Raw genomic sequence first — 21618 nt, forward strand, 5'->3', positions numbered from 1 at the left:
CGATTTTCCAGAACGGCCTGTTATAGCGCCATCAGGAGGCCGACTTTTGAAAAAACATTTTTTGATATTGCTCCTCCAGATTCTGTCCAAAGATCCCGCAAATCCTTACACACTATCTCTATAGTCATGTGTCCAAGACGGCTCTGTCCGATATTTCATATGCCATCCTAATTGGCTAACATTGGCTTTCAAAGTTGGCAGGATTGCCCCGTTTTGAACAAAAAGCCTCAAATCATGAACGCAGCGTGTAATTTACGGGAAATCTTTCACAGACTTTCATACAAGGCCTGTTTCACATTGGCCTGTTATAGCGCCACCAACAGGTGGATTTTTGCAAAACACATTTTTGGAACAAAATGCATCAAATCATCCAAGGCGTATAATGAAATGGCACCCTTTTCACATTGGCCTATTATAGCGCCACCAGGAGGCCACAACCTGACCTGCCCTGAGACCTGTGCCCCGAGGGGCACTTTTTCTAGTTCCTTCTCTGCCTATTCTAACTCTTCCTGTAATAACTATATTGAAGAAAGAGTATGCACAAATTATGATGATGTATAGATGCACTAACCACAGTAACCATGCTGCTACTGACTAATAAGACACCCATAAACGACTAAAGCCCTAAGCAGTGCCACACCAAAGGGTGGAGTCGGTTTAAGCGCTGTCCCAGCGGTGTGATTTGTCCTGTTGCACATTGACCCACGTCGTCCCAAGTGATTCAACTGGTTGAATTCAACAGCCCAAACCACACCAAATTCCATGTGAATTCTTGCAACCGTTTAGACCCAAGGAGTTACATGGCGACCCTTTGGTGTGGTTAGGGCTTTATAGACACACATACACAACTAACAGACACACATACACGACTAATAAACACACATACACACAACATCACATGTTGGATCGGTTAGCACTGCTCAAAAAACACCCTGTAATCACATGATGTGACAATAAAGTTGATTGGCATGCCCAAAATGAGGATGCCAGGATTAAACATAAAGTGTCCGTCAGATAACACAGAACAAATAAACAATAAAATCACCAGACTGGTAAGTTCAAACAGCTAGGTTAACCCAAATCACCTCTCTGGGAGTCCAGTGGCATAACCCACCTGTACAAATAGACATAACAGGCTTATAGGGCCGACTGGGTACTACTTAAAAGCTCGGCATCCAATCAATTCAATCAACCACAGGTGTTAAACTGCTGCTCTGGAGCGCGCCCATGTACTCTCTTCAAAGCCAATAGCAAATTTCCATTCCCCAAATGAATCCCCACTGCCACAGATAAGAGGCATACAGCTAGAGACAACAAGTGACACAACCTGAAAAGTTCTTCAATTCTATAGTTCCTTCACCCAAAGAACTTGGGTGAAGGAGGCAACCATGGAAGGCACCATGCAGCCTGCTCATCGGGAGGAGTGATATGAGGGGCTTCAGTGCCTTGCTCCAGGACATATGAAGCGAGGAGGAGCCGGGGATCAGCTGCTCTACCTCCTGAGCCACACCCTCTTAACAGTATAAAAATCATGAGCCACTTTCCATACCAGGGGGAGACCAATCACATGCATATTTACACATATGCATGCTTATAGTATTCATCCCAATGGTGTAGTATTAGTCATCATGGTCATCATGACATCAAGGTTGTCTTTATGGTCAAACAGTTGTATCTCCATATTTAATCTTTTTGTTTTTGGAATGCACAATTCCATATTTTATTAAATATGTGTTATATGTATTTATACTTTATTAAATGTATCAAGACTATTTTCATATCCTGAAAAGTAACATGGACATGCAAGGTTTCCATCCGACAGTGACCATATTTGTGTGGTAAACGTCCCGGGGGTCCTGAGCTAAACTACTCAATCCTAGAAGTGCCAGATAGCACACAGCGATGTTTCAATGACAGACAAGCACCAAAATACATTAATCAAATCAGGCTTGGCTGACAGATAGGGCGAATTATCCTCTTTGTGCTGCTCAGTCAACGTTATTAATCTTTCAAGAGAAATAAATAAAGAATTTACCGGTAATCACTATGGAGATTTAATTAGAAGTTAAGGTGGTCTTTTTAAGCTAGAGGCGTGTTTGCTACGAAACTGGGAGTCTGGGAGCAAATAGTAGATGTACTGTGTGTGGATTAACAGTTATTCTTACAATAGTAGCAGGAAAATCTTTTGAGTAAAGAAATGTACATGCATGCGCATGTGCATGCCTGCGTGTGTGTGTGTGTGTGTGTGTGTGTGTGTGTGTGTGTGTGTGTGTGTGTGCGTGTGTGTGTGTGTGTGTGTGTGTGTGTGCAATTTACGTGAAATCTTTCACACACTTTCCTACTAGGCTGAGGAATATATCCCACCCTTTTCACATTGGCCTGTTATAGCTCCACCAACAGGTGGATTTTTGCAAAGCACATTTTTGGAACAAAATGCATCCTGCCCTGGTGGAGACCTGTCCCCTGGTGGAGACCTGTCCCCCGAGGGGGCCTTCGTGCCTTCTCTGCCTATTCTAACTCTTCCTGTAATAACTATTAATATTAAAGAAAGATGATGGAGGGGAAAGGAACTGGTCGGAATAACGTGTTCCTTCCACGCGCTACGTCCTTGAGCAAGACACTGAACCCCTAATTGCTCCCGATGTGCTGGTTGGTGCCTTGCATGGTTTCCTCCGTCATTGGTGTATGTATGTATGTATGTATGTACTGTATGTATGGTCTATGTAAGCGCCTTGGTTAAGGCACTAGCGCTATATAAGTGCACCATTTACGATAGATAGATAGATAGATAGATAGATAGATAGATAGATAGATAGATAGATAGATAGATAGATAGATAGATAGATAGATAGATAGATAGATAGATAGATAGATAGATAGATAGATAGATAGATAGATAGATAGACTGACTATATCGAGATATATCAATATATAAATCATGCAAAACCAAAGAGATTTACATTTGTCCAGTAAAAGCTGGTCAGTTTTTAGTTAATTCTTCCTTGAACACACATGCATAATGAGTAAACCATGAGCATGATAAAGAATGTTTCAATTACATTTTCATCTCCATAGCGGGGACAGACATGACTTGTCATTCCTGTGAAACAAAATTGATGCAGAAGAGCATGACGGTAAAGGCAATTAATACGTCTGACTTTAGCCTACGGCCAAATAGCTAAGACTTTTAAATTGCTTTCACTTGTGAAATTGGATATGACAAGAATTGCTCTTAATATGTTTTCAATGTTATTTGTCAGTTGAGCTGATGTTGTTTTTCTGCATGGGCATTAGAAATTACAAATGAGTAAGTCAAGCTAATGTTACATCCATGCACCGGGCTAAGACTATAATATATACTTTTAAAAAGTTGAAAGTGTGCACTTCACTCAGCATAATATAACATTTCATCATATTACTTTAAATGGATCATAAAGCAGTGTAAAATAGCCATTATAGTAGCCTATGTAATGGGCCACCAATTGTAATGGGCTACCAAGTATGTCCTGAAATAGATAGCATGAGATCCTCTTTCAACTGTGAGTTCAACACTAAATGGCTCTTCAATGACTAAAGGTAGAGCAATGAGGAATATTACACAGTGCTGATTTAATAGTAGTGTATGCGTATGGGTGATGGATTGGCCGTGAGCTACTCTAGATAGTCCAAGTAAGTGCATATAGTTGTAGCAGGTTCAATTTTTGTGAGCTGATAAAATGGCCATGAGCAAGGTACTGAATGTCAAATCTGTTCTACGGCTGGTAAATGGTAAATGGTGCATTTATATAGCGCCTTTATCCAAGGCGCTTTACATAGATTGTGCATTACATTCACCCATTCATACACCGATTGCGGCGGAAGCCATGCAAGGTACCAACCAGCACATCGGGAGCAATTTGGGGTTCAGTGTCTTGCCCAAGGACACTTCGACATGTAGACAGGAGGAGCCGGGATTCGAACCGCCGACCCATGGATCATTGGACGACCTGCTCTACCTCCTGAGCCACAGTCGCCCACGCCCACGGCTGCTACACTGCATACTGCACATAATCATAATCTGTAATATTATGTATATAGAATGAAAATACATCGCTTGGATGCAACAGTGATGTATCCCAACCAGGTTTCGGGTCTTGCGGACATCATACCCCTCACTCGGGTGACCCAGCCGGGGTGATCAAGTCCCGACTTACTAGCTACCCTCGATCAGACCCACTAGGGAAAGACTAGGGCCACACAATCCGTTGGAGTAATGTAATGTGCCAAAAAGTCACCAGACAATGACTCCCAGTATACTTTACATTACAATACTGCCAATCATGTACCAAAGCATACAGTAGTTACTCTCCAGGAAGCCATTGGATTCCATTAATTTCATCATTATCTGAAAATGAACTTGCTTGAGCACAGTGGGTTGATGCATCACTTATTCATAATTAAATTAAAGTGTGCCCAATTTTTGTCAAAGTTAGAGATCATTGTGTTTTAATGCCCTTAAAAGTGCAGACTGATTTAAAATGTTCACGCTAAATAGTCTCTGGAGCAAAGATTGATTAATTGATGTCCATGACTTCTCGCACAATTATGGCAACAATTATATTTAGCCAACATTGACTTGAAGTTAATGGTAATGTTTTTCATGACTATTAAATGGTATGGTCCTTTAAGTTTGTCTTGATAACCCTTGACATACTATACAGGAAAACTACAGTGTGGTGAGCAATACCAATTCAGGGCAAATTTGTTAAAGTACTATACTCAGTGTTGTTAAAACATTTCAGGTCACCTTCAAGAGTGACATTCCTTTTACCCGCCATATCCTGAAGTCAATAACCCTGCAACTATTGAATAATAAAATATACAAGTCTTTCTCTACAGTACAGTAAGATATGCTTTCTTTTCCAATCTGCCCCCCTCCACCCAAGTCTGGTGGTGCGGAGATAGTGTCAACAGGATAGGGTTCTATCTTGACGGGCAGTTACCCCAGACATCAGTCATATCACGACTGTCCTCCCCAACTCCGTCTGTCAGGCAGGGTTTCTCGCACCTAATCCATCACACATTCTCAGGTGTCACCCTCCTCTCTTTCAGAGGGAGAAAAAAAAATCTCCCAGGGTGCACCATCCATCCAGACCCACTAGACAGTGTCAGATTCTGACGCCAGGCTGTGCGCCAGCAGCAGCGGCGGCACTATAGCGCCCTAGTTTAGCCAGTGATTTAGCGAGCGGGATGCCTGCCTGTCACCTAAATGCCCTCAAGGCTGTTCACATCTAGTGGTGGAGGGTTCTTTTCTTTTTTTTATGTTTTCCAATTTTGTTCTTGAACCTAAATATCACATGGTTTCTAGTACTTTCCATGGCCCACAGGTTCACAGAACCCATTCAAAAGCCATTGGAGAGTTTTAAAAATGCATGAGCGGCGCGCCAATCTGAAACATCTCCTTGCAAAGCCAGACAAGTTGACCTTTAAGAGATCCAAGGTTGAAATTGGACTGTGGCTACGATAGGGGGAGAAATACTTGGCTTTTTGGTGCATTATGTTTTTTGTGGTGTGGCTCTGCAGGAGGGTCTGTCTGTCTGTCTGTCTGTCTGTCTGTCTGTTATACCTTTACTGTAAGAGGGTCAGGCATTGCCTGCAGTGCATCATTTCCAACTTACATTGTCCCCAAATTTCGGGTTCGCCCAGTATATATACATAGACAGATTAGTCATTTGTCAGCCTTTAAATATTGTTTCACTGTGTTCTACATTTGGCTCGGAGCACGAACATAAGGGGGTGTGCGATTTATTTATTTATTTATTACAATAGAAACGCTGGCACCTGGCCAGCGTTTCTATTGTAACAGGTAGCATGGATTGTGTTTAACTATCTTTCTCCCCTCCTAAGCTTTTTTTTTTTCATCACTCGCCAAGCTGCCGGCCAAGCATGACCACATCTCTTTTCTTTGGAGACGCGTTGTTGCGTTGTTGCCCCCTATGGTCGATTAGCATCGGAGGCTAATTATGGGAATTTGAATGAAACATGAGGGCTCCCTGAGCTTCCTTGTCCTTGTTAGCATCGTTGAGGCATGCTGGCTAATGGTGGCTGGTCTCCTGACAGCAGACAGCTCTGATGCATGGCAAAAGCCTGGAGGGTGCTAAGGGCAAAGCATATACTAGCCCTGAACATTATCTTGTTAAAATAACTGTCACAAGTCATAGGGATCATGGTGCAGTTGAGTCACAGTCAGCCAGTAGTCTACAAATCGACTACTGGCTCATTCAGGGTACAAATAGATAATACAGAGAGACAAGTTGTTTTTCTGGCAATGTTTAGCGTTAAGTGTTATTGGAATCTCTCCTTTGATGTGTTTTTGAGGCCACCACAAATTGCACCCGTTTGATAATGCTAGATTCCTTCTATCCATGTGCTTTTCACTGGCCTCTGCTCCTCTGTCCTGGCCTCAGGAGCGGTAGAACCAGTTTGAAAGAAACATTAAAAAAAATGCAATACACGACACAAAACAAACATGAAGATCATGGTATCTTTTTCTACAATGTATTTATCTTCTCTCAGCAGAGACAATAGATTCCATTACAAAGGCGAACAAACAAATAGGGGCGACAGTCATGTGAACAGATTATGAGCTTATGAGGAATCAAATCAAATAGTCTTTAGAGCTCCAGAAGCATGTTCCTCCTTTAGAGCTAAACTGGAATTTGAGAGAAGATTACCTTTATTAATCCCCATGGGTGTTCCTTGCAGCACAGATACATGCTGGGAATAACATGTTGTAATGTACATCCTCTTTATTAATTGTTAGGAACCTGAAGTAATGTAATGAAAGCTATATGATGATGGCACCATATTCTGCGTATACGGCTACTACACACTGCAAGATATTTGCTCCGATAATACTGTCAGGGACCTTTTTTAGGGGCTGGCCGGCAACTACCCCCATCTGACCCAAGATCAGGCTTTGCTCAATGTGTGTGAAAGGTCCCAGCATTCGGCGATGCCTTTCTTTCCGAGCATTTCTATATATCTAGCACGTTCGATATTTGGCTTTGTCGCCAACATCATACAGTATGAATGGTTTTACGATCATTGTTTATCGCCTCGAATGTCCCTGTGGTCGTTTCTATATAGGCAGAACCAAACGCAGATTCAAAGACAGGCTGGGAGAACATAAAACGGCTATTCGTACAAACAACCCAAACTACCCGATGGCTGTCCACTATCATGAAAAAGGGCACGGGAGCCCCTCCTCTCTGAAAGCTACAGCAATAGAAGCTATTCAAAGCGACATCAGAGGTGGTGACAGACTTAACAAACTGCTCCAAAGAGAAACATATTGGATAGTTACTCTAAAAGCCACAACGTTTCCTGGCCTTAATGATGAAGTTGATTTCCTGCCTTTCCTCTGATGGTCCTGCATTTATATATATATATATTGAGATTTGGGTTACTATCTAAATGTCAATATTTACTTTATATTTTTCCCTCTGTTTTTCCCATTTATTGTCTTTTTCTTTTCACTTGGTGCTGGTCACTTTGGGTGTTTTGTTATATTTTGATTTATTGAACATCTTTTGATGTATAATCAAGATGATATATATATACAACACAATAATGTAACTAAAATGAAATAGTTTATATGACAATGAAATAATAACGATGCAATGATATGATTGGTTCACACCCACCACCTGGCTGTATTTAAGGGTGATTTTTTCACCAAAGACGGAGTGCCTTGGATTCTTTTCTTTTCAAGTCTGCAATTCACATTTTTACAAGCAGTACAACTTGGAGGAAGGATACCTTTTGTCTATATGGTTTTACCTGTATCACCAAAGAGCACCCATCTAAGAGCCACTAACAGATCCCTGCAGCGCTTCCATTCCTCTATTTCTAAATGGTTTTACGATCACTCTGCGAGGAGATCCGTGAAGAAAATGAGAGCCCAGTGTGTGCGTGCGTGTGCGAGCATGTTTTAACAGACAGATAGATGGATCATAGATGCGAGTAATGATTTCACCACGAGTTTGAGTCAAATGGTCACGCCCCTCGCAGCTTGGGAGCTTGACAAACATGCTCTCTCAGTATTCAGTCTTACAGGTCAGTATTAGGATATGATGAAATATGAATTATTTTGTGTTGCTTGAGATGACATCATAACATAGCTGTTGTTGAAGATTAATTAAGTACAAAGGACCTCAATGGAAACAAGCCATGGGCTTTCTTGGGTTTAAAATCCTCTTATTGAACTGTACTTTCCTGTGCTTATTTCTGCAAACTGCTAATAAAGTATTCAATCAATCAATCAATCTTTTTTGCCAGTTTTCTTTTTTTGGAAATGCTTAAAAATCTGATCAACCCAGACCACTTTAAAAGTCATACAATGTGCTCTGCCTTAAGGGATATACAGATGAAGCGGACATATTTTTTTAAGTAAATTCATATTATTCAGATGTGTGATGTGGAATCTTGGGGCAAATGCCTGCATGCAACTCCAGATGAGTAAACATAAAATTGTCTTTTCAACATGCCTGTCTCATTCCCTGTTAAAGGGATCCTCAACTCCTACGAACAATGTGCCTTTAGTGATAAATGTATGACTGAAGGAGAAAGGAAAATAGTTGGAGTTAAGAGAGAGAAGCGAACACATGCATTTCAAAGCACAGACACAGACAAGTCACATCCTTCCCCATTAACAGTGTACTAGAAAAGATAACTGTACAATATGCCAGACCGCGTCAAACCATTAAGGGAGTGACTGAGATATTAACATGCCATTAGCTCTATATCCCAGACTCTGACGCTATTAAATCTAATGACACAGTGGCACTCGTTGGTAATTGTCCATAAGCCATGCGATGTGTTTGTGAGTATACCTCTTTGAATTAACCATGATGTCTCGATGTCTACAAAATCCAGTTTTGAAATGTTCTCACACATCTGAATGAGATGAGCTGTACTGCACTTGAATTAAGCTGCCGAACATGTGGGGGGAAAAAGGCTTCAGAAACTCATTTGCTGAGGATAAAAATCAATATTTCTGTACGTGCAAACAGCTCAAACCTGAAATACTGGGCCACATCCCATTTACTGAACAACAAATCCTTTCCACATTTCAACAAAATATAGTTACGGTTTAATTTCCAGTTGATTAACTCCTATCCTAAAACAGATTATATAGACATTACAAAAAGATCCAGATTATACACTATGGTAGATTATCCTTTGTTAGAATTGTTACAAATTAGAATCATACTTTCACCGATGCAGATCAATACAATTGGTGTGTGTTTCTTAAGCAGATTCCATTAGGTATGAATCATATTGCTTAGATTAATAGCAGATCAATACGTGTTTAGGATTTTGTTCAAAGTTAGGAGGTGTTGGGTTGTCATAAATCATATAATGAGATTTAATTAAGATGCATAGACACAGCCTGGTGTGTGTGTGTGTGTGTGTGTGTGTGTGTGTGTGTGTGTGTGTGTGTGTGTGTGTGTGTGTGTGTGGCGTGCGTGCGTGCGTGCGTGCGTGCGTGCGTGCGTGCGTGCGTGCGTGCGTGCGTGCGTGCACATTTGATCGTAAAAATCTGTGCGTGTGCTTGCGTGTGTGTGTCTGAAAGTGCACAGGCGATAGACAATGAGAAAAAGGAGGGGAGGGAGAGAGCTGCATTTGTGTTGTGTGATGATGAGAAATATGTTGCTCCAAAGTGCTCCGATACTGAGCGGCAAAACAAATATTACTGGAAAACCACCTGCGCACATCCTTTCATCTCAGGCCTTTTAGCCAATGCTTTTACCATTTGGCCAATCTGAGCCCCAAATCAGAGAGAATCAATGCAAATGCAGCAGCATTGAAGCACTATGGCGACAGAGAGAAAAAAAGAGAGTGCCTCTGTTTCTGCATTCACAAAGTGTCCATCACCGCATGTTATGCTGCTAAAGCCACTTGAGAACCATTTAGGCCAATGTCAGAAACAGACAGAGTAGGGAAAGGCATGCAACGTTCAATGTGAATTCAGTTAAATAATATGAAACAAACAGGGAGATGAGTAGCCTGCTACAATACAAACGTACACTGTGAAAATAAATCCATAAAATGAAGGACAATCATTGTGAAATTGTGCGTTATGTCTTATTATGGGACCTGTGACAGACTAAGTCTTGTAAATCTACAGAAAAGGGGTAAATCTACGGAAATAGGGTTGACGGAAATGTCCAACTTATAACTTACAACGTCCCACTCTCCCATTAATGTAGACTGTGTAGTGACATCTTGCTCGCACAGTGAGTGACAGTGTTATTGGGTTTCAACCGTGTGTGTGTCTTGCCAGCGAGACATTCTGAGTGTGCTGAGTGAGTGTGTTCTGCTGCAGCAGTGTGTGTGTGGTTGGCCTCACCTCATTGGCATACACCCAGTGGCTATCCTTGGATGCCAGGTTCGTCTCAACGGCCTGCAGTTAGAGAGAGACATACAGAGAGAGGGAGAGAGACGAAGAAGGGAAGGCAGATGTCAGAATCATGAAAGCCAACTAAAGTAACCTGTTTAATCGACGTGACAGCCTTAAATAGTTCCACTTGTCTGTGCAGGTGTCCCTTTGTCTTTCTCGCTGACCAAACAAACATTTGGCAACAGCTGAATGGGGAAAAAGTACCTGTCACACATTTGACATCTTGCTTACCATCTCTCAAAGCCCCCCCCCCCCCTTTAGGATAAAAAAAAAAAGGAAAACAGTTATCATATAGTGTCCAGACTCCAGATGATATAGTGTCTTTTTCAAACAAAGAAATGGAGACTGATTGCTCTTCGTTGTGCCAGGACCATAGCGTTTTTATAGCGGCCTTTCCACCGTAAAGCACCACATTCATCAGTAATAGCCTGCGTGTAGTACAGCACCAAAAACTCACCATCGATCTTCTGACCTTGGAGGAGTCCTGCTTTGATTTGTTATGCCTGCCCCTCTCGCTTATCTCATTAAAATTTAAGAGGGCCCCTCCCAATGGCGTTCGTGTAATATCTACCGCACAGTTGAAAACGCAGCACATATGTTCAGTACACTTCTCCCGTTGTCAGTAACGGAGAAATCACAATATATCAAACAGCTGCTGTGTGCATTTCTTTGTATTGTGGATTGATGAGAAATTATGTGTTTGTACTGCATGTTACTTTTTGTATTTTTATACAGCAGACGCTGTACGTATGTGCCCAAAACTAATTTCCTTTGGGACAAAAGTTTTTTTATTCCTATAGCTTTCAGGGTCCAAACCCTTTAGACAAGTCCATTCACACTGTATACCGGTAATAATAATAATATAATAATAAAGCTTTATTTATATAGCACCTTTCAAGAACAGGTCACGAGTGCTTAACAACAAAAGAGAACACAATAAAGAACACAATGATAATAAAACATTGGATAACAGAAGGAAAACAATAACATAGGAAAATACATAACATTCAAAACTATAAATGATTAAAAGCAGCTTTATAAAAATGGGTCTTCAGGAGTGACTTAAAACGGGGAACTGAGTCGGCAATTCTAATTTCTAGGGGCAGGGCATTCCAGAGTAAGGGTGCACGGACTTCAAAGGCCCGGTCTCCTATAGTTTTTTGTACACAAGTTTTAATGGTAAGTAGAGCCTTGCCTGAGGATCTCAGCTCGCGGGCAGGCTCATAGGGAACGAGTAGGTCGGAGATGTAGGATGGAGCAAGGCCGGTCGAGGCTGAATGTGAATGTGAAGAGCAGAATCTTAAAATCAATTCTGAATGAGATTGGTAACCAGTGGAGGGAGGCCAGGATAGTGGTAATATGGTCAAACTTTTTGCCCCTGTTAGGAGTCGGGCTGCGTTCTGGACCAATTGTAGCCGGTGAATGGATTTTTTTGAAAGACATGAGTAAAGGGAGTTGCAGTAGTCGAGGCGTGAGTAGATGAAAGCGTGGATAACTTTAGTTAAGTCGGGGCGTGAGAGGAAGGGTTAAATTTTTGAAATGTTGCGAAGGTGGTAGAATGAGGACTGGACAACCTTTTTTACGTGGCCCTCCAGGGAGAGTTTGGAATCTAGGGTGAAACCTAGGTTTCTAGCTGCGGGTGTGATGTGCTGGCGTAGGGAACCAAGGTTGCTTTCTAAGCGTGCTCTATCAGAAGGTGGGCCAAAGAAAGTTATGGAGAAAGTTATTGCCCATCCAAACTTGAATGTCGGAAAGGCAGGAGTGCAGTTTGGCTAGGCTGTTGGTGTCGTCCGGGTTGATGGGGAGATATAGCTGGGTATCATCGGCGTAGCAGTGGAAGTTGAGATTGTGTTTGCGTATGATGTTGCCGAAGCCTGACTTCTCTCTTTTTCGAAGAGATTGTTTGTGTTTAAGTGGCCTAGGAGTTTGTAAAAAACAACCCTTTCTAAGACCTTGGATAGAAATGGGAGTTTGGAAATTGGTCTGTAATTGCTGAGTGTAGACGGATCGAGGTTGGGTTTTTTGAGCAGGGGAGAGACTAGTGCGGTTTTGAAAGATGGGGGAACAGATCCAGAGGACAGAGAGCTATTGATGATGGATAGAATGTGGGGACCAACAGTGGGAAAAATTCCTTGAGAAGGGAGGTGGGAACAATATCTAGGGGGCAGGAGGAGGGTTTCATGTGGGCAATGGTAGTCTGGAGGGTTATGAGGGTTAACTGGTCAAAAAAATCACACACCATGCCTTTTGATTAACTATATGACATACAGTATGTTTCTAAGCATAACACAACAGCAGTGCAGCAAGTTTAGGGAGAGAAAGCACCAAACAGAGTTTGATTTAACCACTTGAAGCCTATAGTGAACCAATTCTAGGCCAATCTACAAGCTCACAACCTCGCCTTGCAACGGGGCATGAGCTGGTAGACCGCTAGGGTCAACAAAATAAGGTTTAAATGTTTAATACTAGCATTATTTCTGCCACTGAAATGTCCATAGCTACCATCATGGTTCAATTCTATATGTGTTTTTGCTTATAATGTTTTCAAATGGAAATTCTATTGAAATCCTACACTGACATATTTTCAAAATGAACCAAACCGGGTTCAATTTCTTTAGATTCTTTCCCCTTCCAGGCGCAATAAGAGGTACATAATATATTTTACAGTACATCGGGTGAACAGAGTTCACGTCGCTATAAACTTGTAACTCCACCAGGCAAAAACAACAAAAGCATGAGAAATCTTATTAACGGCACTGTAGAGAGTTATCCACAAATGCCTTGTTATGTTATGTGCCTTGTTGTGCGTCTGTGAACAATCCATTTATTCAAATAGCATAATGTGTGTTTGCTCGCGAGAGTCTGACAGCGGGAACGATATTGTCTGCCTTGAAGGATGACCTTGATGATCAAAAGAAGAGACCGGTGGTAGACTGTATATACAGTGTCCCAGACAAACGCACACCATAATGAATATGACAAGTCAAGTAGCAAGGCTCGGTTAATGTGTCCAAGCCACGAATGAGTGTTTTGATTAAGCCATAGGCGTGTTGGAGCCGAGCACTCCGGAATTGGTTTAGTGCTGGAAATAGCTAGTGATTGTACTGTAGCTGACAAAGGAAACCAACCTCATTAGACTCACTGGGAGTCAGTCATTGTTACATCTCTCATGTTCACAACTCTAAATTGAAGAGTGACATTATTTACACTTTTTTTTTTAGACATCCTACGGTATGTTGTTTGAAAAAAGGTCCAAGTGGACATGAAGTCTATACTCCGGGCTCATGACACGATGGGCTGTTCAGTTATGTATGACTGACATAAGCTTGTTTCTGCACCGCTGCACTTAAATCATGAATTAAGGTTATAATTGAACTGGGCATGGCAGCTGGAAACTGAGAATCTTTGAAGGGACATAAAAATCCAATGCTTATGGTACTTAGGGGAGTTGCTCATCAGGATTCAAGACTAGCCATACTTAAGTACAAAAAGCCCCTTGTGTGCCAGTTCAGCTCCGATATTACTCTGCCTCAGCATTCCTTTTTCTAATTACACCTAGACCTATTTCAATTGAGCTAAGCTTGTTTTTTTCTCCCAGTCAAAAAATGTGTTATCACACCAAAGCCTCAAAATCCATTTGAGGCCTTAAATGTTATCAAGATCCTGGAACAGACTGGCGGTGTAATTTCAGTTTTATTATTTTATTTTATTTCTCTCTTTCTCTTTCCATTCTCCCTCGGCAGAAGATGTAATAGTGAACCTCTAGAGAGCGATACATTTTTTTCAAAGAAGGAGCGATAGACAAGAGGCAGGAGCAACATCAAAGGAATATCCTATAATGTTGGTGCAGACAAGGCCCAGCAACAGTCAGATCTATAACCAGAGAAGCGAAAGCAGCCTGCCAGGCATCTTTCGTACAGTACTGTAGGAACAGTGCTACAGAGAGTTGAAGACTGCCAGAGAACGCCACCTCCAATTCAAACATTATAGTTAAGAAGGGATTGCAGATTTTAAGAAAAGTGGTGGGTGCTGAAATTAGAATCATTATGGTATGGATTTGTTTTCCCATTGATGCAGATCAATGCAATTGATGTGGGTTTCTCAAGCAAAAAAAATCCCTTTGGTCTGAATCACATAGATTAGATTAATACTAGCAGATCAATACATTTCATGTTTGCGATGTTAAAATGTCAAAGTTAGGAGGTGATGGGTTGCCATAAGTCACATATGGTGAGACTTGGTGTGTGTACGTGCGTGCATGCATGCGTGCGTGTGAGAGAGAGAGAGATTTAAGGGGAAAGGGAGTACTTTGTTTGGTCCCCAGAAGAGGGGTGAATGTTTTTTGCAGCTTGCTCAGCTGATGACTCAGATGAGCGCATGCATGGGCAAAGCATTTAAGTGTCTTTGTCAGGGGACACTTTGGCAGGCCCACTAGGCAAGCCGAGGGTCAAACCAGTGACCTTCAGACTGAAAAGATGAAACTGGTCCACAACTAAATATAATCACATTTTATGTGTCTGATATTTTGACATGAAAATAAAAAAGATTAGCTGAGAGGGCACCTTTGAAAATAGGAGTGGATTGCCAGTATGCCACCTGTTGCGGCACTTTCAACCTACATACCACTGCCTTTGAAATGTTCATTAGATTGGTTCAAAGACATATTTTGATATCTTGATGCAATAACTTGCAGTAAGTGACAGAGCACATGACATGTATTACACGGACAACTGTATCTGTCAGGCAGCCCATTTGCCCTATCTATCTCTCGCCTTCCTACTCTCCCCGCCTCTGTGTTGCTATTTTTTGAACCTCAATGATGAGTCTCTCGGCAATGTCATCTGATATGTTGAAGGCGAGGAATGTGCTGAACGTGATGTATTGAATGTGGCTCTCTGTAAATTCGGATGGGTTTTGATTGCAAGTAGAGTAGGCAGTATAGGCACATTGTGAACCTCCCTATGTTGGCATGCGCCCCACCTGTTTGTATGCGAGAGCTGGCAAGAATTTTAATTCAGTTTAATGTTGACAGACATACTGATTAATGCATGCTTTACACAGCAGGAATATACTGCCCTGGGATGTAGATCAGGTTATTGTCGGCCCCTTTCTGCTGCCCCAAGATAGCAATGTGCCTCACACACACACACACACACACACACACACACACACACACACACACACACACACACACACACACACACACACACAATACATAACAAAACAATAACAATAACATATAATTTGTTAGAAATCTATTGTTTACGTTTAATATACCTTACCAACACATTTTCTTCATTTATTTCATATAAACTTGGGTTTATTTATTTATTAGACAGGGACAATGCTCATTAATCAACATGTCAGTTTTCACATCCATGTAAATGAGCCAACGAGTTAAGCTTATAGAGCACCGAAGTCTGGCGTCAATATCGGTAGAGGGCGCTAAGTCCACTGGTTCATGTACTTGCATTGTAAGGCTTAGATCGCCTCATATAAGTACTCATGTGTTTGAAAATAAACAAATCATCCAGGTCGTTTCACTCATATGGATATGTAGAGTCAACTGACTGAGAGAAAACTGCTTCTGAATTAGTTACATTTTCGCTAGAAACAGACTTTATCAAATATGACTGACTGACGGTCGTAAACGATACAGAGACACCTCCCCGACAATTTCGCTATACAATACGATACAATAACAATAAAACATTGCACAGGGGACAGAACAAGTGAGTGAAGTGAGAAATGCCACCAGTGATAAATAGGGATGATAATTACTCATGATTACATATTTGATTGTTTTTAGCCACCACTTCAGGTGGATTTTGAAGGTCAAATAGTTGGAGGTCTCTCTTACTTCTGTGGCTTCGTACACACCTACACAACAAATGTTCGGTCCGTGTGCGATGTCTGATTGCTGTTTGATTGCTGCTCCAATTCATTTTCAATGGGAGTCACATGGTTTGACCAAACATTTTTGTTTGATGGGGGGGGGAGCAATCAGCAATCAAACACAAATGTTTGACCAAACCATGTGACTCCCATTGGAAAAGCATTGTGGTGGCCCAAAAATACAAAAAAACGACCAAACATTGCTTAATTTTTGGTACGTGTGAATGAGGCCTGTAGGGAGACTGTTCCAGTGATGGGAGGCTCTAACAGAGAAGACTGTTTTACCAAACACACTACTCTGGTTGGCACTTCGCAGTCCCCTCTGGGAGTTGCCCTTGTTGCTCTATCACCACTGTACCTTAATTCCATCTATGAACTGTTTCAGTCCATTTAAGATCTTAAAAATGAGACTGCATCTGCAAAATATGCTTCTGTATATGAAATATATTTGTTGTACACACAACCTGTACTGTAGTTCCAACATCTTGAACTTATGCCGCTGGCTTGTACTTTTAAAGAACGATTAGATGTAGCCTACCAGATTTGATTGTTCTCATTATGGTCGAAATAATGAGAACGATTTTGATAATTAAATGCAGTCCGCTTAATCTAATTGGAATGCAATCAGGATCTTGAAGTTCAATCTATTACATCACTATTTACACCAGCTTATTAATAACATGCCTGTGAAATGAGTTAATGAGCTTTAGTGTTTTCTCCAACTGAGGTAGAAATAGTGTGATAATAATTTGTCATGTTATCGTCGAATGACGAGGTTTGCCTAGATACCTGCCTTGGATACAGTGACTGTGATTGAAGCTGTGTTGTATATGCAATCTCCTTACTGCAGCTTATAGCACATTACACCATTATTTTTAGAACATGCCCTTGTGTTGGAAAATAGCTTGTCCTTCACAATTTAGTGCAGGGAATCCAGGATCCAGGATGAGAAATTACATGATGTTGATTCTTGTGTGTATGCATTACTTGTCTAACCTCTTCTAAATGGGGAGATACTGCCTTCAGGGTACATGCTCCACGTCTATGGAATATATGTCAAAACAAGTTGAAGCTGGATGTCCTCGTTTCATATGATATTTTTAAAAGATGTTTAACTGACCTCACACTAGAAGAAGGCGTATGCACCTGCTTTTTGTAATATGTGTTTTTAAGATTCTGATTCTGTTTCTGTTTTCTGGTGTATGTGTGTTTTTTGTATTATATCTTTTTGTGTGTTTGTCATGTATGTAAAATCCTTGCTGTAAATGTTGAAAAAGAGACCTTGGTCTCAATTGGATTCACCTGAAATAAACATTTCAATCAATTTCACTTTTAATATGTCCATTAATTTCACATTCAAATATGAATCTCATGAATCCCTCTATGTGTCGTCCGTCAGACTGCAGATGGACAGAGAGACTCTTCCGGACTCCTCTAAAATCTCGCTGGGATAAAGAAAGGTTGATAACAAGTAAAAAATGTAATTTTAGTATGAACATCTTGGAAATATTGTGTGCCTTGTGATGATTGGGTCCAGTATTTAGACCATGGAGTTAAGGAATGTTTCATAAGCTGTGGTCTTGTTCATTCTCCCATTGGAAATGAACAGACTCCAACCTGCTTCCCGTCTCCTAATAATGTGTCCGCCCACGCAGATACGGGAAGTAAACCGAAGATCGCGACTCTTGCTAAATCTCTTTGACCAAACGTACTAACCTATAGAATTTTACTGCACCGGCATTTTACACGACAGAAAGCTGTGATTGGTTAGACTGACCACATGCTGATCACGTGACGCACATACATGCAGTCTGCAGTGCGTGTCTCTGTGAGATACAAACACACGACATGCCCTGCATCACACCTGGGGATCTTATAAAGACGCTGGCCCAGGACAGACTGAAGTCCTTTGTTGCTGCCCTACATGCCAGCCGGCATAAAGGGAAGTAACTAACATGCCCGTCGCATTACCCACACTGTTTGCGTATTTGGTATTCATATATTCAAACGGGTAAGGACTTATTGTACAAAATGCAAAAGTCCATATACTGGAGAATGGTTTGGCTATGTAATGCCCAGAACTTACCACCTTTTTTGTGGAAAGAAATACATTTTCTTTCTCTTCTTTTCCTGTCATTTCCAGTTGCACCCCCTGGTGGCCCCACATTGAAAACCTATGCACTTCATTGCTGTATGTTCCATAAATAATTAACATTGAGGGATCGGATGCTTGTTGCCAGTGCCACAGCCAATTATTACACTGAGCACATGTCCCTGTGAGTTGCAAGGACGAGAAGTTTGAATCTGTCTTGCATGGGTTGCATTGCAACCCAGCAGAGGAAGAGATCCGCAAACAGCGTTGGAGATGGATAGGCCATACTCTCCGTAAACCAGGCTCAAACACCTCAAGACAGTCGCTCAAGTGGAACCTCCAAGGGAAAAGAAAGAGGTCGCTCACGAAACACCTGGCGCAGAGACCTGGAGGCAGATGCCAAGAAAATGGGCCACACTTGGGGACAGCTGGAGGTGTTGGCTCAGGACCGAGATGCTTGGAAAACTCTTGTAGACAGCCTAAGCCCCAGAAGGCGTAATAGGCATAAGTAAGTAAGTTCTACTGGGCTTCATAAATAGTATTAGCTATTAGCTTTCTATCTTTATAGCACACCAATTTCTAAGCAGCACTGCCATCCCCAGTGTTCATTTGACTTACTGAGAGTGTAAAAACTGACCCTGGTACATGTGTGTGCACAACACTCTAAATCCCCACTACAAGCTTCAGATGCATGCGTTATCAAACGCACACATTGTTTGCAATAGCTGCAGGCGATTGGAGGCGTCAAAGCCTGTTGACGTGTCTCTTAGAGCTCAGTTCTATTTTGGAGCGATACAGACAATCTGAAATGAGTTGGAGCAACACAGGAAGGGAACCACTTAACCTTAATTTCTTATACTACATCGTATGATGGAGTTTAACCCATTCTGACCTGAGATCAGATTCATACGAGGTTTCCGCCGGACACACACTGGTCCTGATGAACCCATTCTGACCTGAGATCAGATTCTAAAAATGTCAGTCGCTCTTCGATTTTTCAAAAAATAGCAGACCTACAAGCTCGTATCGCGCCACTCGGTGGCGCGATATGAGCTTGTAGGTCTGCTATTTTTCAATAGCTAAAGCATAACATGATGCCAACACCAAAATGGGTGCCCGGTCAGAATGGGTTAATGACTAAAATATTGGATCTATAAACTCACATCTGCAATTCTTCGCCTATAATGACATGACCAAAATAAGAATGAGATTTGACATGTGTAGATGTTCATAGCTTCTATTTCCAGACATACTGTAGGAAAGATAAGCATGAATAGATCTAGCCATTCTTCAGATAAGGAGTGGCACTCACCAGGGAGGCATTTGAAAACACTGTATGTTCGTCTTACAGTAGTATATGCTGCCTCACATTTTCTTCTCCTGTGTTTTGTGCATGCATGTGTGCGTGCGTGTGTGTGCGTGTGTGAAAACTCTTATAGAGAGGACGGATAAATACACACCAAAGTGTTGGAGGTCAGGTGTGGCTGCATATAGCAACCAGAGGGTTCAGTCTGTTTGAAGAGGGTGCCTTTCACATGGAGGCTTTATAATCTGAAATAAGGGGGTGGACAATAAATGGTATTTTTGAGCTGTCATACCTTCTGCGTTCTATCAGCGCTGGGCTCTCACAAAGGGGCTGGAGAGGAGTAATGAGGTCTGTCATAAAATATTCACAATGGTCTTGCGTAACCCCCGGCTCTATCACACACACAGAGCATGGTTGCTGTGGAAACGCAACTTCCCACTACCACAGAGGAGAAACGAGGGACAGCTTCCATTGCCCCTGTAGAAAGCCTGATTCATACAAAATAGTTGACCGACAAGCTCACAACGTGTAGCGTGTGACGAAGCATACATTTGTCATACATTTGAGCATACATCTGAATGCGTGGAATGCTTGATATGTCATAGGTCATTACAATGTGTCACTAGCCTGGCTCCAGCCCCTGAATCGCTAGCCACGGCCATAAAAAAATAGGTTCTTGGCGATTCAGGTCTGTTGACTCTATGGCAGCCTCGGTTGAAAATCTGACACTACGGCTACGGCCAATCAGCTCCATTTTAACTCGATGACGTCAAAAAACAAACATGGCTGTCCCCGCTGTTTTAACATGAGACCGTATCGATCTGGCAATTAAATCGGCCTATGACAAAACTACAGGTTTTGAGAAACATCATCATCTGACATATATTTTACCGAGTTTGATTACATGTGTCGTGTAAATTCAACAAGTACACTCATCTAAACTGGACTAAAATAGACAAAGTAACGAAGAGTATAGACGGTAAACTCTTAGACGGTCGGATGAGGAAAATCACGCAGGCAGAGAGATGAGCTGAATATTCATCGATGTATTTATTTGCAGTAAGTCAGACAAAGACAGAGGGCTTTCCGCGGCCCTTGAGTTGAGCCGCGGAGCCCAGGGCACATGACCGTACGGTCACACTGCCCCCAACAAGACTCCCTTCCATTGTATTTACAGACATATATATAGTTTACATCAAACAGTTGAGTTCTGGGAGGGGTTGGGATTTAACATAAAGATCAACAACGTGCATAGGAATAGCATATGGCTGCTACGTGTGTTTTGATTCACACCTGAGAGAAGCTTCAAAGGAGTAATGAACAATGCAGAGTACTTGACTGAGTGATTGCTTTCAAACTTGCAGACAGACAGACTAGACAATCAACTTAGAGTTGATTATAGCATGCTATAGTACAGAATTATCGAGTCCAGATACGACATTCCCCCCTTGACCATTACCATGATGATGGTCACATAAAAATATGGAACAATAATTCTATTACACCCCCCTTGACCCAATCACATGTACTATACTAAACATTAGGAAAGAAACAACAGAACGTTCCACTTTAAAAGTTCCCAAAAAATAATTCCAGGCATCATGCATATATGAAAATTTACATTTGCACTTCACAATTAACTGACATTTAAACACACCACAACTTTGTCTTACCCTGTGTTTCAGTTTTAAACACACAAGCTTTTTCAGACACGCTCAATAATCCATTTATATTTTGAAACTATTTCCCTTCAAAAGTTTGATCTTGATGACAGCACGCTGCAATTACATTATCCCAGTACCCACCTTTAAGGGCCTGGGTAAATGACGAATCGACCTATGCTACTACTGTTTACTCACTCACGTCCAAAGGTCCAAGTTA

At 41.6% G+C, this 21618-nt stretch overlaps 1 protein-coding gene across 2 annotated transcripts in view; it reads right to left on the bottom strand.

Annotated features, from left to right (window-relative positions):
• Positions 1–21618, bottom strand: part of grid1a (glutamate receptor, ionotropic, delta 1a) — a 328027-nt gene that overhangs the window by 66113 nt on the left and 240296 nt on the right. For both annotated transcript variants that reach the window (XM_083775212.1, XM_083775211.1), the window contains exon 4: positions 10394–10447. In XM_083775212.1, the coding sequence (XP_083631338.1) occupies positions 10394–10447 (54 nt within the window). The remainder of the gene's footprint in view (positions 1–10393; positions 10448–21618) is intronic.

This window comes from Protomyctophum parallelum, assembly GCF_964188405.1.
Source record: "Protomyctophum parallelum genome assembly, chromosome: 10".
Lineage (NCBI taxonomy): Eukaryota > Metazoa > Chordata > Actinopteri > Myctophiformes > Myctophidae > Protomyctophum > Protomyctophum parallelum.